This window comes from Lichenostomus cassidix, chromosome 5, assembly GCF_008360975.1.
Source record: "Lichenostomus cassidix isolate B80296 chromosome 5, HeHo_3.0, whole genome shotgun sequence".
NCBI lineage: Eukaryota > Metazoa > Chordata > Aves > Passeriformes > Meliphagidae > Lichenostomus > Lichenostomus cassidix.
The window spans coordinates 17,409,727-17,424,691 of NC_139486.1; the positions used below are offsets into that span (position 1 = coordinate 17,409,727).

At 38.7% G+C, this 14,965-nt stretch overlaps 1 protein-coding gene across 1 annotated transcript in view; it reads right to left on the reverse strand.

The window, feature by feature from the left end:
• The window catches only part of SPATA7 (spermatogenesis associated 7), a 40,020-nt gene extending 35,871 nt beyond the window's left edge, over positions 1-4,149 (reverse strand). Inside the window, exon 1 of the mRNA XM_085061598.1 lies at positions 4,000-4,149. Within this exon, the coding sequence (XP_084917724.1) occupies positions 4,000-4,039 (40 nt within the window). The 5' untranslated portion in view covers positions 4,040-4,149. The remainder of the gene's footprint in view (positions 1-3,999) is intronic.
• Positions 4,150-14,965: the final 10,816 nt, after the last annotated feature.

Sequence of the window (14,965 nt, forward strand, 5' to 3'; positions counted from 1 at the left end):
TCATACAAGTGAAACAGAAGCCTCTTGGACCCATTTCTGGTTTCACTGATAACAAAACTTCTATGAATGCTGTGAGTATAAAGTCTTACATGTGAAGCCAGTTTTAACAGAATCACATTTCAGATTTGTTAATAAATAGCAGAATCCATGAGCAGAAAGAACAGTCACTATTATCTAAATTTTCTGAACAAAACTCAATTAATAGAGCCCCAAGAAATCCCACTACCCCAATTTTGAAATAAAGCCCCAAATGTTCCATATGAATTTTGCATGGGATCATTTGCATCAGAGGCAAAATATGAGGAAAATTATACACCCCCCCCCATGCACTATACATAACCTTCTAAGCCATTAATTAGATGGCTGCTATTTATACACTTCCTATGCTGGATTACACAAAAGCTCTTCTTTACACATACTCTCAATGCCTAAGAGTTTGCTCTCTCAGTCTGTTAGAATTAATAATCTTATAGTATTCTGTATAAATTAAAACCATGCAACCAAAATTGTATTTCAGTATCAACAGTCAAACCTGCCTCTGAAAAAATTAAGAAATCTAATGAAATATTACAGTAGCCTTCATACATGCTAACTGAGTCATATTTGATGAAATAATTCTTGAAAAATATTTGTTAAAATTTTTCTAGCTATAGGCTTCACATGACCAGTAATGTAAGTTTTGGATGCAAGCTATTACTCTATTCATACCCCTTTGCTACAAGTACCTAAAAGGAGGCTATGGTGAGGTGGGTGTCAGTCTCTTCCAGGTAACAAGTGACAGGATGGGAGGAAATAGCCTCAAGTTATGCCAGGGGAGGTTTAGATTACATATTTGGAATTTTTTTTTCATGGGAAGAGTTGCAGAGCACTGGAACTGACTGCCTGAGGAAGCTGTGGAGTCACCAGCCCTGGAAGTGCTCAAAAAATGTGTGTTATTAACTTTCCCCCTCTCCTATTTCTACCTGGAAATACATTATCAAACCTCTAATGCACAGCCAGCCTCACCTAGAATGGAGAGCAGAAAAACTGTGATCCACTGTGCTTCAGAGAAAGCTGCAGGATGTAATCTGGAGCAAAGAAGCTACTAGGGTTAATAGTTTGAAGACTGTTTACTTTAACAGGTATTTCACTTGAAGCACGCAAGAAATCTTCAATAAAATGGGACCAATTAGGCATTTAAGTAATTATTCAAATTTAAGTTATTTGCTGAATGGAGACAGGATTTTAAGTACGTGAAGTGACTAAAACTCACTAAATAGACTATTTGACTAATGGTTAAATTAAGGATAGGTTTTAAGAGATTTACTGAGTGAGGGTTTTAATTTGATAAAAGGTTAAGAACAGTGATTAACATTTCTCAGTTTCAGTTAAAATGATTATGTTTGAAATAAAACTTCTAAACACATACCCTTCCTTCTTTGAAGATATAACTAGACTATTTTTCATCTTTCTTGTAGGTCAAAGAAAACTTCAGCTTCTGAAAACTGAACTGGTGCTACCAAACTAATAAGTTTAATAAGTTGCTTGTTCAAGTGGCAAATGAAGGAATAAAAAAAAAAAAAGTAATTCACCAGTCTCTGTGTTAACACCCTTCCAGCTCTAGTCAGATTTCCTCCAATGCAGGAAAAATCTAAATAAGATGGTGTTGTCTGTAAACATATGAAACATTTTAATTTTGTTTTAAAATTTTGGAAGCCTGTACAAACTGCCTAAACCTAACAGCAGCCTCCATGCAGCAGTAATGATGACTTCCCCATTGCTGTAAGATAAAAGTGGCACAAATGTGTGTCATTGATTAACAGTAAGTGAATGATGCTCTTAGATATTGCTGTTCAGGTACATGTTCCCATTGGCTGTGGGAATTAAACAGCCCAATGCAGAAGACTGGATTTGAACAACAAAGCTGGTTTAAAATTACAGTATCCAGATTATTTGAGGTCATACTGTAAATCTATGAGTATATTAACTGACTCCTGAAATTACTACAGTAAATAACTTTGAGGTTTATACCTGGAATTAGGGAAAAACACAACAGATTAATTCTTCAGTATTTCTAGGGGGGTAAAAAAATGTTAGCCTTATTTGAACTTTGAAAAGACCTACATGCAAATCCTATATACTCCAACATATTAAAAAAATTCTGTTTGCCCAGTATTCTCACTAGACAAAACAAGTATAAAAATTTGGTTCTTTCTTTACAATGATTAGACTAAGACTGAACAAGAAACTTTGCACAGCATACATCAGGACATGGAGTAGGGTATCCTAGCTCTCCTGTATTTTTTAGATACCCAACGTGTGGATACAACTGTATTTTGAGAAACTGTAAATATTATGTGTTCTCCCTCCTTCATGAACTGCAAGCAATCCAGTGACTGTTCTGCCAAGTTTACCCAGGCACACAGACATCTAGCTCAGCTCAGTGTATTAGTCTCTCTGCCTGTGCCAATCCTTGCTGTCTGTAAGGATCCTTCCTGCATGCCTGAAAACCCACACACTGGGCTTTTCAGTCACACACTTCTGATTCCATTGTAACCTCCTATGCCGACAAGCAATGGCTCCCCAATTTAACAGACACAAAGTAATTTTTCCCTACTTCTGAACTGGTTTTTTTTTTTGTTAAACAGAAGCCATTCAAGTAAAGCTTGCTGAAACCTGAATGAAATTTAGATCCTGCATCCTATATATTCCCATTTTATAGTCAACAGACAATCAGGATACTTTCTGATTGTCCATAAAGATACTTTGACAAACATAAGAACAGTCAGAAAAGGATGTATTTGGCATAGAACTGTCTTCACAGTACATAAGAGAGCATAAAAATTGGGTGCACTATATACTAATTTTTGCTCTGAATTTCATATTCCCATGTTGTATTAGAGTTTATATTCAAACTGTAGTTTGATGTCACACATCTTCTGAAGTGGCATCTGTCACTGTCTCCAAAGACTGGAACTGACACTTAGATGCAACAGAACAGTGAAACATTATTTCAGATACCTCAAACCTTATTCAGCTCTGTATGATCTGAAATTACAGTGCAGCACTTAATAATTCCTACTATGGTTTTACATTAGGCATGTAATCCACTTCATATCTAGAAATATTTCAGAGTTGAAGAATATGCAGAGTTGAAAGAAATTTCAGAGTTGAAAGAAATACTTTCCAAGAGCCAGAGTTGGCTCGCACAAGCATTTTTGCCCGTTTGTGCCTGTTACCAGAAATGACAAATGTCCCTAGGACTATTCATAGGAACAGGGCACCAGGGCAGCCCACGGATGGTTAAATATGGGTAAGGAATCCCTTTGTAAGACCTTTAACACTTTTGAGTCTTTTTTCAACTATACTTGCTTTAAAATCCCACCAAACCAAAACACTTGGATCTACAGGCAAACGCCATGGGATGTTGTACTCTTAAAAACCCACGAATAACAGCTTTGGAGAAGACGAAAGCTGACTAAGAACAAAAGTTGTCACAGAAACTTGGGCCTCGCAAAGGCAGGGCCGATGCCGGCGCCCCGAACCGCTGCCCACAGCAGCACTCCATGTCGGTACAACAAGGAAGCACCGTGCGATGCCGGCACTAGGGCGGACAATTGCAGGCCCCGACCCTGGGAGGATTCCGGCCCGTCACGGCCGTGCGTGTCCCCTGCCCCAGCCGCGGCGCTCGGCTCGTCGCACGGCGGTCCCACCGGACGGGCCGGCACGGCTCGGGGCGGCCGCGTGCCACAGCAGCGAGGGGCGACTCCCGAGCGCCCGCCGCAGCAGCCGCAGCAGCCCCTGCCCCGCAGGCTCCGTGCCGGCTCTGTGCCCGCCCCCGCACGCCAGCGGGAACGGCGGCGGCTCCGCCTGCCCCCAGTCCCGGGCGAGACGGGCCGCGCCCCGTACCCCCACGGACGGGAGAGGCCGGGCGGCAGCGCGTCCCCCCGGCACGCAGCCCCCGCCCCGCCGCGGCCAGCGCTCCCCGCTCTCCCGGAGCCGCCACCGAGCGCCCCGCACCTCGACTCCGCCTGCCGCCGCTCTGCATCCTCAGCCGCATGCCCCCGGCCGGGCCCGAAGGGGCGGTGCCGGCCGGGGCTCGGCTGGGCGGCTGCGGCGGTTCGTCCCGCGCTGCGGGCGGGGCGGGGCGGGGCGCGGGCCGGGGCAGCCTCGCTCGCCGCGGCGTTGCCATGGCGGCGGGAGCGCGGAGGCCTCGCCGCGGGTCGTACCCCCTCCCAGCAGCCCCCTCAGCCCCCTCAGCCCTGCCCGCGCTGGCGGAGGGGAGGCACTGCAGGGCCTCGGCCCCGCAACGCCGCTTGCAGCGGTGCAGTGCAGCCCCGGGAAGGCTTGGTCCCTCATTATCTAAGCGTTTTCCTTGAAACTTGACAGGAAGTTGAAGAATAATTAATGCCCGGAGAAATTTGCGGCAAACTGCTCATATTTCAGGGAACGAGTGACAAAGCGAGAACCTAGAGCGTTCCCAGTGCGTTACACTGAATAAATTAATTCTCAATATCTTTGAAAATGTACAGCACCTTAGAAATGAACCACAAAATAAGCTTTTGAAAAGTAGCCTTTGATCCCATCACTGATTAATGTATGCATGCCGATGTGCTGGATTTGAACTTCCTGAAGAAGCAGTGGGGTTGTATTTACATTTTGTCTGGCAGGTTGCTGTCTTCCTTAACATGAAATCTCTGAGGGCTTCTGTACTTTTTGGGTGAAGCTTTTTTATCACTGACTGGCCAGGGGTACTGCAGTTCCTTCCATAGCCAGACAGGTCACTGAAGGGTAGATGTTGTCCCAGATGGAGGGACATTGCCCTTCACTATCTAGAAATGAGTATTAATTACAGGCTAAATACAGTGTTTTCTGTGATTTGCTACACTTCCTTAACCACGAGGAAAAATAATTTGAATGTAGCTCAAAATCATAGCAAAATCAAGGGGATGTTATTTGAAAACAACTTTTCTTCCTTATTTCTGCCTCAGGCAAAGCTCCCACTTGGTCACACAAATATACAAGCTGGATGGAACCTGTAGTTTATCTGCCCCAGTACTTTGTGTAGATTCTACCAAACATTTCCAAAAGCTTTTCAGTAGTGTTCTGACTACTGAATGTTGTGATGTTCCTTTTAATTTTAGATATATCCATTAGCTATATAAAGTACCCCTTGGATGTGGCCTTAGTTTTTGTGCTTCATGTTATAGTGATCATTTTGGCAGTTTAATTCTGTTTTCTGTAAAATCATCCTTAAATGTAGCTCGTGTCAAAGTTGTCTGGGAGAGGTCAGGGGAGGGAATATATGCCATGGAAACTCATCAGTCCTTTATCCTCTGGTGGTCCTCTGTCTTTCTGACTGCTTTTTATATAAAAGCATCAGTTGCCATGGCATTTCAACTGCTGTCAACCATAAAATCACAAACACCTTACCTTTTTGTCAAAGTAAAGTAATTTTATAGCATTTTGTCATTTTCTCTTGTATCTCTTAGCTCTGAGGTCAATGTCTTGGAAAGTATCTGCCAGGAAAAACCTACAAAGCCAGGAAACCACAATCCAACAGTTTGGGTGTGGTTTTTTTTTTTCTTTTGTTTGTTTGGTTGGTTGGTTTTGGGATTGTTTTTTGGTTTTTGTTTTGTTTTGCTTTGTTTGTTTGTTTATTTGGTTTTTTTGGTGTGTGTGTTTTGTTTTTGTTGGTTTTGTTGTTTTTTCTCTGAAGCAGGTATTTGATTGTGTGTGAAATTACAGAATTCAGGAAAGGGCTTCAGGAAACTAGTTACCATAGTTCTTGTGTTTCAGGGTCTCTGGTTTATACTTTGATATAATTCAGATAATTAAATCTGTGGATTTTAGAATTAGAGATAGTCTTTAAACAGTTTCAATTTCAGATACTTGAAGATACTGGAGAGAATGAAAACAAGTGAACAAGATTCTCACCTCTACATGGTTGGCCGTAATACTCTCTGCTGCAGATATCATGTCACAGACAACACTCATCTCTGCTTGGTTTTTCCTTAAAAAAAAAAAGCTGCTCATAATAACCTCTCTATACTTCTTAAAGACTTTTTTTTGTTTCCTTATCTGAATTCTGAATATCAGCTTCCCAAATTCTCAGTTCGTAGTACTCAACATGCAGTGTTAGTCTGTTCTGTCCAACCCATATGACAGATTTCTCATAGTCTCTTCCTAATTGCTCCTATACTTCTTTCCACCATGTAGATAATTAAAACACACAAATATAAGTAAGCATTTTTAGAAATATATCACAACTATTTTCCTGGTTTCTAGGCAACACTGAAGGAATGTAGAGATTTCCAGTAGTTTCCTCTCAGTCATCACTTGCAGCATCATAGAGATATCCATCTCTGAAATTTTTGACCTCCAATGGAAACATATACCAAAGCTTTATGTATTTCTAATTTATCTCACTTATGGACCTTAGGGCTTTGGTTTCCTTTGTTCTGTGAGAGTATATATATTTTGAGTGTAATTATGTAATATACCAGACATATAATGGTGTGCACATTAAGGCCCATAACTATATTTTTTTAAAAAGCCCAAACAAAAATTGAATCAGTCCTGAACTTTACCCACTCAAACAAGTACAGAAATAAGTTACATAGATCACTACAGGGATCCTACTATGGTTGAAGAAGCAATACCCTGTCAAAACCTGTAAGATTTGTCCTTTCCCAGTTTGAAAAGAGGAAATACAGCAGTGTTGCCTTCTGTCCTTTTCAGCAGGCATTTTCCTCTTTTCCTTGGAATGCATTACAACAGAACATGTTCTTAAAACACACCTTCACTGGGAGGGAAGGAAAGCAGTAGGGATATGATAATCACATTTGCAAGTGTAGGTGGACATCTGTCCCCACCCTGGCATGGACTTAGGGAACAATTGCCTTTTTTGTCTACTATCTCTGCCCTGTGAGTCATACAGGGCGGACACCTAACTGCTGTGAAAATGTACAGTTCATAGTATTCAGCAACAAGCCAACACAGAGAAAAAAATTTCCAAAAAAAAGGAAATACTCAATAAGATGTCCACTTTCTTTTGCATGCTTAGCCCAGACAGGACAAGTTTCCATTCCTCTGAAAAAGACTCTGAGGTCTTTTTCAAGACCTCAAACAGTTACCTGCTCACTTGGGACGGAGATCTGTTCATAACATCAGAACTTTGCTTTTGTAGGATTTGGCTTTCTTGGAAAAATAGTTTGCATATACCTTGGAAAATTCAAATCTACCGTTCTTTGGAGAGTCTTTGCTTCTTTCAAGCCATTGATTTTCTTTCATGTTTGCTTTCCCTTACAGCAGTCAAGTGAGCTGATGTATGCAGGCAGAAAACAGCCCAACAACCAGATCTGCACACCCTATTCACACAGTATTCTAGAAAAGTCCTAAATTCATCACAATGTGTACTTGATCATGGAAATAAGTGTCCTGGATTTACCTGAGTATTTATTTGGCACAAGTGCCCTATCTCATTGCAGGTCATTACCTGCCTGTGGTTCTGTGTGTCAGTGTTCCAAATCCCTCGTTGCAGCTTGCAGAGGGTTGTCACTGAGTTGCAGCAATTCTCACCTCGCATGTTCAAACCAGCAACCTTGCAGTCTGTTCCCGTAAAACTATCTGGAAATAAAAACATTTACCTGAAAGATTAGAGGACACAGTACGTCCTAAATGCATTTAAACAGGCTGGCTCAGCAGGTTTTCTTTTGCTACCTACTGAGGAAATTCTTGTGTTGAACAACTGAAGTAGTTCTCACAGAGCTGGTGTGAGGGGGAAAAAATAAAAGACTTAATAGCTACTGAAAGACGTTGTTCGCTTGTTGTATTTTTTTTTTTTAAGCATTACTCTTCCAGGAGGGATGGTAGGTTTTTTTCTGCCTTGTGTTTGCTGCATGTTCTTTGGTCATATGGTTCTTCAAGTAAATTAAATCATGTACAGTCTTGAAATATCGTTGCAACTTTCAAAATGATGGAGAGTTATGTGTTCTGGCAGGGCTGCAGACTCCTTCGCTTTCTTCATGGCAATGCATTTAGTTGTTTTGTTATTGTCTGTATGGCAGCAGTAGTCATAGATTTTGTGAAGCTAGGGCTCCAGTGGGAAAGATGATGCAGAAAAAATCAGAGGAGAGGATCCATATCTTAAAAACTACATGTAGTTTTTATACCCTTTGATTTAGAATGCAATAAAGGAGCTAACCTAAAATAAGAGGGAAAATTATAAGGAAGATGAGGGCAGCTATAGGAATACATAATGATATAAAGTTTCTATGAACACAGTGTTAAACTTCCATACTGTTTATCTGCCTAGAAGAAAAAGTCTCCCCTGCAGTGTATATAGAATAACTACTACAAAAACCCCTTCAGGAAGCTGCTGTGCAGATGTACACTATAAAACTATTCTTTCTCTTTAGATCTATACTGAGTTTTATAATGCTTTTATCCTGTGATACAAGACTATTTTTAGCTGTGTCAAGGAAGAAACCTGTACAAATTGTATGAGACGTTATTATCAGCTGTAATGTAAGATCTTGTAGCTGGGGTGACTCAAGGTCTGCTTATATTTCTCCTTACATCATGTCATCCTCTGTTTATCCACTGTTCCCATGAATGTTGGTAGACGTAAGGCTTGTAGGTGAAAAACTGTAGTAGGGTTGATTGCTGAAGGCTGCTCTTTTCTCATTACTTTAATTGAACTATTAGATATTAAAGAATGTAGACTGGAATAACTAATGAAATATGTTGGAATTTTAAAGGGAAAGAAATGCATGTAAATGTCATAACTCTGTTGTCTAGACCATAAGAAATTCCTCATTTTCTAACTGATTTACCCACTGTGTTATATGGAAATGCTTACTTACAGTAATTAATGAGAAACAGGATGATTTTAAAAAAATATTTTGGTGAAGATCAGAAACTTATGACTGAGATTAGACATAAATAAATGATACAACTCCAGTAAATTCAGTGAAGTCATTGCTGCTTAGGCTGGATGGATCATCTATGTCTACCCAGCCCATGTCAGGCAGGCAGAAGATGAATGTCAGTGTGGCATTTTGTGTGGCACATCCACTTCCTCCATAGCTACTACAGCATGCTCAGGCTTGCCTGGCAGTGTATTAGTCCATGCACATGCTTAAACAAATGGGATCCTATGCACTAAAGAGAGTTCTTTCAGCTTTTTCAGGATCAAGAAGAAAAATTCTCAAGGGTATCTTTAGAATTGCCTACAAAAGAAGACATAGATATCCTATGATTTTTCAAAGCACTTTGATACATTTTCAATATCTGCATGAATGTAAAATACAGTTTTACTAGAAATGGGCTTAAATTTCCAATGGGAAGAGTTTGGGGCTATTATTTATCTTTAAAAGGGTACCATAATGTCTATACATTAACTTTATAAAAGCCTGTGTTTTTATACAAAATGGAAGATGAAGAAAACAGATTGAGAAAATAGCTGGCATGCCAAGTTTCATAAGTAATAGCAATTTTTGTTACATTAACCACTTCTAGGAATGTCTGAAAGAAAGCAATAGGCAAGAAAATGGCCAGAATCAAAATAGAGTGTGTGGAGTTTAACTATTGCAATAAAATCCTTCAAGAGTAATTTTTCTGTGGAATCGTTTCATTAATAGTTAGGAAAAAAAAATCTTAGGAAGAGTTGCTATAAGTACTTTCAGTTATATTCTTTAGGACTTCCTTTCATCTAAAAGTTATGTTCCAAGGAAAATACCTACTACACACTAAACTTGCATGTTTTTACTGACATCATAAGACTTCAGAAATATCCAATATTCTGATTTAGACAGAACCTGAAATCTACTGGTTTAAAATTTGATATAAGCCCTTAAACACTCTCCACCATTAACATGCTACATGTATCAGAAAAGAAAGGAGCTTCAGTTTGATGGATGTTTCATAGGCCCAAGGGCCAGGCTGCTCAGGGTCTATTTATGGCTTTGTCAGTAACACTTGTGACCTTGTGCACAACAATTTGGGTGCCTTGGTAGGTTGCAGTCTGAATCACTTTAATTCATATTTGGTAGTAAAAATGAAGGCGTTTAGTTAGTGCATTTGTCTGCATTTTTGAGATGAGTCTTTCGCACTGTGCTTATCATCAATAGGAGCAGAAATGACATCTATCCTTTGAGTAATAAATATCAGAACTGCAGATTACATTATATGGATGAGACCTAAATGTAGACTAATACTTATCCCTAAGGTAATTTCACAGAAGACAGTAGGGCCTGTGATTTTTAATATTAAACAACAATTCTTCTTTTTCTTCCAAGGCATGCTTTTGCACATGGTGCTGCTAGTACCAATTGTGTTCTACTGTACCACACAAATCTGCAATAGTAATAAATACTCTTCAAATTATAATATGTATTGGCAATACCTTTCAATTTCTGTCATTTCTGCACCCCATATGTTTGCACGTTTAGCTATTTTACAGAATGTGCTGTGAAAGTGTCGAAAGTTTTTCAATATTGGTCTTCCAGAATCATCACCAATAACTACTCTTCAGTCCTTGTCATTTACCTATGAGGAAAACCTCCTTTGTCTCCCTTTTAGCCAAGTGCATCTCAAAACACCTCAGGTTTTATTAGGTTTTATTTCACTTACTTCTGCAAGTCCTTTGTTTTTGCTTTCTTTAAAACAGATGCTTGGAGAGTGCTACGGTCAAACCAACAGGCCAGTCCCTACCTGGGTAATTTTCCTCCTTTCTAAACTATACCACATTCACAGTTGTCCAGCTATTTAGTATCACCTTGGGCTTGGTTGCTTGGTTAGGGGAAGCCACATTCCTCTCCCAAGTTTTCTGTTTTCAGTTTGCTCAGAACTATGGAAGGATTTCTGGAGAACCTTCATTGTGTTATAAAGCTTCATAATCTTGCCATGTCTGACAGATAAGAACCTTCATCTGTGAAGGGCTAAGACACCTGACAACCATAAGGCAACACACTCTTCAATAAGTACCCAGTGGACTATACTTTAATACCACGAATTAGAAAATATTAGGAGGTTCTTTCCACCTCACTGGAAGTTATGGGCAAAGAATTTCCATTTGCTTTACTGGAGGTGTAGTAATTTGATACTTAACAGCGTGTTCTAATCACATCTCATAAGTATAGGGGTTTAGGAGATAACAATTTAAGACACAAGTTGCTTAACAGATTAAGTTTTAAGTAGCCCTAGTTGTTCTTGGTCTTAGTGACATTAGCAATTTTTGAGGTGGAATAAAATGTCTGAGAAGGAAGATGACATGTGAAAAAAAGCACTCATGATCAAAATAAAATGGAAGTGAATCCCAGGCTCCTTGAAAGATTTTAGAGTCTATTAAAAAATGTTTAATTTACTGAAAGTAGAGTAAGACTGCCTTTCTTGGGGTGGGGGTGGGATGCTAGTGGTAATATTCATTTGAAGATTTTAGTGGCTATTTCTTTTGAATCCCAGAAGATTTTGAGGAATATATTACTGGTAACTAGCTCATGTTTGCTGTGTTGTGACTGCTGCACTGTTACTGATTTGAAAACTGATTTCTCATATAATAAAATGCATGGCTATATTGGTTTACTCTTGTCAGTTCCCATGGCAGCCTCTCCAGCTCTAAAGATGGTATCAGCTGTCAGACTCTTATGTATCCAATGGTTTCAACAGCTGGATTTCCTCCTACCACTATGTGTGTTTCTTTTAATGACATCATCCCTAAAGCCAAAATTGAAATAATACTAATTTTGGAAAACTTCATGACAAACAGCTCCAATCTTAGAGAATATTCATGCCCAAAGAACCTAGTCATTGTATCTCAAGACCTGTTGTTTTTTTTATTCATTGCATAAATAAAGAAAAAACCCACTTGTTTAAATATCCATCTTGAATCAGAGTGAAGCAGAACCAGGTTCTATGTGCCATGAGCATGCCATAACTCTGAAGAAGAAAAAAATATGTTGAAAAGACAAATACTAAATATCACCTCATTTGTTTTAGAGCTTGTCACAGTTGAAGTGATTACTGCTTTCAGTTTCCAAGAATTTCCTACAAGGAGTGGGGAACCACTAGGTTCCCAGCATTTCAGTAGTTTGCCTTGAGTGAATGTCTTCACCCAGTTATGAGAGAAATGAAAAGCATTATGATGTTTAAAAGTACTGAGCATAATGCAAAAATACTTTGCTTTCTAATTAGATACAGTTCAAATGGGCCTTTAACAAACATACCTGTGTTTAACTCAGTTTTGACCACTGCTTCTCCAGACAGTGGAATGAAGATCAAAAAGAAAAAGAGCATTGCCACGGGAGTCAGAAAAAGGATGTTAATGTATGAGTATAAATTGACAAGTATAGATTTCTGTGATTGCACAGAATGAAAATGAAAAATTAAACAGCCTTTGTGATTTATTCTTTTTGGACTGTTGCAAAATAAAGAATGAGGTATTTATTATAATTAAAAGATTATGCTATAATGCTAGAAAGTAATATGAAATTGCCGGCATGTATAATTTATAGAGGTTTGTGGTAATTGAGGGAGAGGGTGGTTTTATGCAAAGATTTGGTATTGAATAAAACTTCTGGAATAATAGGTATACTATTATCAAGCAAAATGATAATTACAGTTATGTGTATGTCTTGATTATTACATTATTTCTTTAATGACAATATTTTTCAGTATACAAGTCTGGGTTCTTAGGTCATAAAATTACCCTTTTTTTCTGATTAAGTGGTTGGGTTTTGAAAAATCTCATTTTCCCTTTTCACTGTATTCAGAATTTTCATGAAATTAGATGAGGGGCTAGATCATTCTATATAGCAATTACCTCATCTGTAAATGGCTATAATAATGTTTATTCTGGAGGGTTTTCATGATGCAGTTTAGCTAGTGTAATGTTTTCAGATACTCAGCTGGAAGACGCTAAAGAAAATAGAATTAGCTATTTTATTTTTGTCCTTGAAATATGTACAGGCATTGGCAAAGGCAAATTATTGATCTATCTAGCAAGGACCTGTAATAGCAAATTTCCATGCCTCTTTATATATTTAGCAGCATCTAATGTTCGTTGAGTCCAATTTATGCAGTTTTATAACCACATCTGCTCTGACTTCCAACTCGGTATTCAGAAAACTTGTGCCATAACTGTACACATGTGCACTACTTTTGAACTCATTGATAATGGAGTCCACTATTGCAACTTTGTGCAGGCAGACAATTATGATGGTGGTGTAATAATCTACCATTAATTCATTCCATCATCTTTCATTACTCAAAATGCTGGCCAATGGAGTTCTGTGCTAAATTCTTTCCTTTAATTCCATTAGCATATTTACAGCACTGATAGATTTGGTGGTGTGTACTTGAGACATCTGCCAGATATGTAGTCACCTAACTGTCATTGACTCAGAGTTGCTTGCCTAAATACCTTTGGAAACTTGTGAAACTATTTATCTGAGACAATGAAAAAAGAAGAAGAAAAAAATATCTGTAGTGCTTTCAGCCTGCTTATCTAAGTTGCACATGCCTTTTATAATACAAGCAATTTTGATCTGACTGTTCAATAACGTTAAGTTTCTGGGATCTAGTTATTACCTGTATCACATTATTTTGTACAGTAAGAAGGCAGATTAGAATTGCTAAATGGGATATTTAGAGATAAATACAATGTAAATATGTAAAAATGCATAGTGGTTTATTTGTTTCTTTTAACAGGAGATCTCAAGGCTTTTCTATGCGTTACATACAGATGTAACTTCAGATGTTTTAGAGTGATAGGGATGCATTCCTGAATTACTCCATAAGAGACTTCAAGGAAGTGTTCATTGAATATGTAAATTTATAAAGGAGGCTGGCTACAGAAAACCTGCAACTGTTAGGTTAGGAAGTTAATGTACCTTACATTTTTCCATTCTTCAACATGAAGATATGTTATCTTAGTGTAATTCCCAACTCACATAAACTGTTTTTTGCCTTTATATTACCAGAGTACCAATGCTCCAGAACCTTATTATAATTATATACAGTGACATATTTCTTTTAAAGGGTAGGTGAATGAAATGCATGTCACCTGTTCGTCTGTAGGCTGTAGCAGATCTGCTGACTGTGAGAAGTCACTGCCTATGGGTTGATTCACAGTAAGGTTCTCACTTTGCTGAGAATATGCCATGTGTGAATAACACTCCATTCTCTTGCCATGTTGCATCTAAACTGTTGTAATTCCACCACATCTTGCCCCACAAAATACTATGAAACAGTTAATGAAATGAAGAATGGTAATTGTCCTAGAAGGTGATGTTTTACATTAGGATGAGTCTAATCTTTTCAGTGCTCTCTTTTTACCAAATCCACTAGATACCCCTCATGGCTTTGTGTTGGGGTTTTTTTGGTTGGTTGGTTTTGGGTTTTGGGTTTTTTTGTGTGGGTTTTTTTTTTTTTTTTTGGTTTTGGTTTTGGTTTTTTTTTTTACTCAAGATGCATGTGTATGTACAGTTTGTGTAAAAACTCAAATTGGGATGCAGCTACTACACATCATCAGAAATGCAGCAATAGCTTTTTCCTTGCAAGTACATTAAGACATTCAGTCATGAGCTGTTTTCATGATTGTTACACTGCCTGACACACTGTTCCTGCAATTAACATTAATGATTTCTAACTTACACTCAGAACACAGCCCTCACTCTTCTTACAACAGAATAATAATTTATTGATTTGATTTTGCTTCAAATATCATCCTGTTTCAAAGTAATTTTCCCCTGAGAGTTCCTGCACTGAAGGTGCCAATGGTGTGAGGATACGGAGTCACAGGCAATTAAGGAAGTGTTAACCTTCCAAACAGTGGCTAAACTAGTGATTGCACAAGTTCTACATCTGGCTGATAAAATGTCTGTCCTGTGCTGCAAGGTTGAGGGAAAATGTGGGGCAGTACAGGGAGTGAAATTCAATAGAAAGTCTCATATTGTTCTTTATTCCACAGCTTCAATCTCAATTC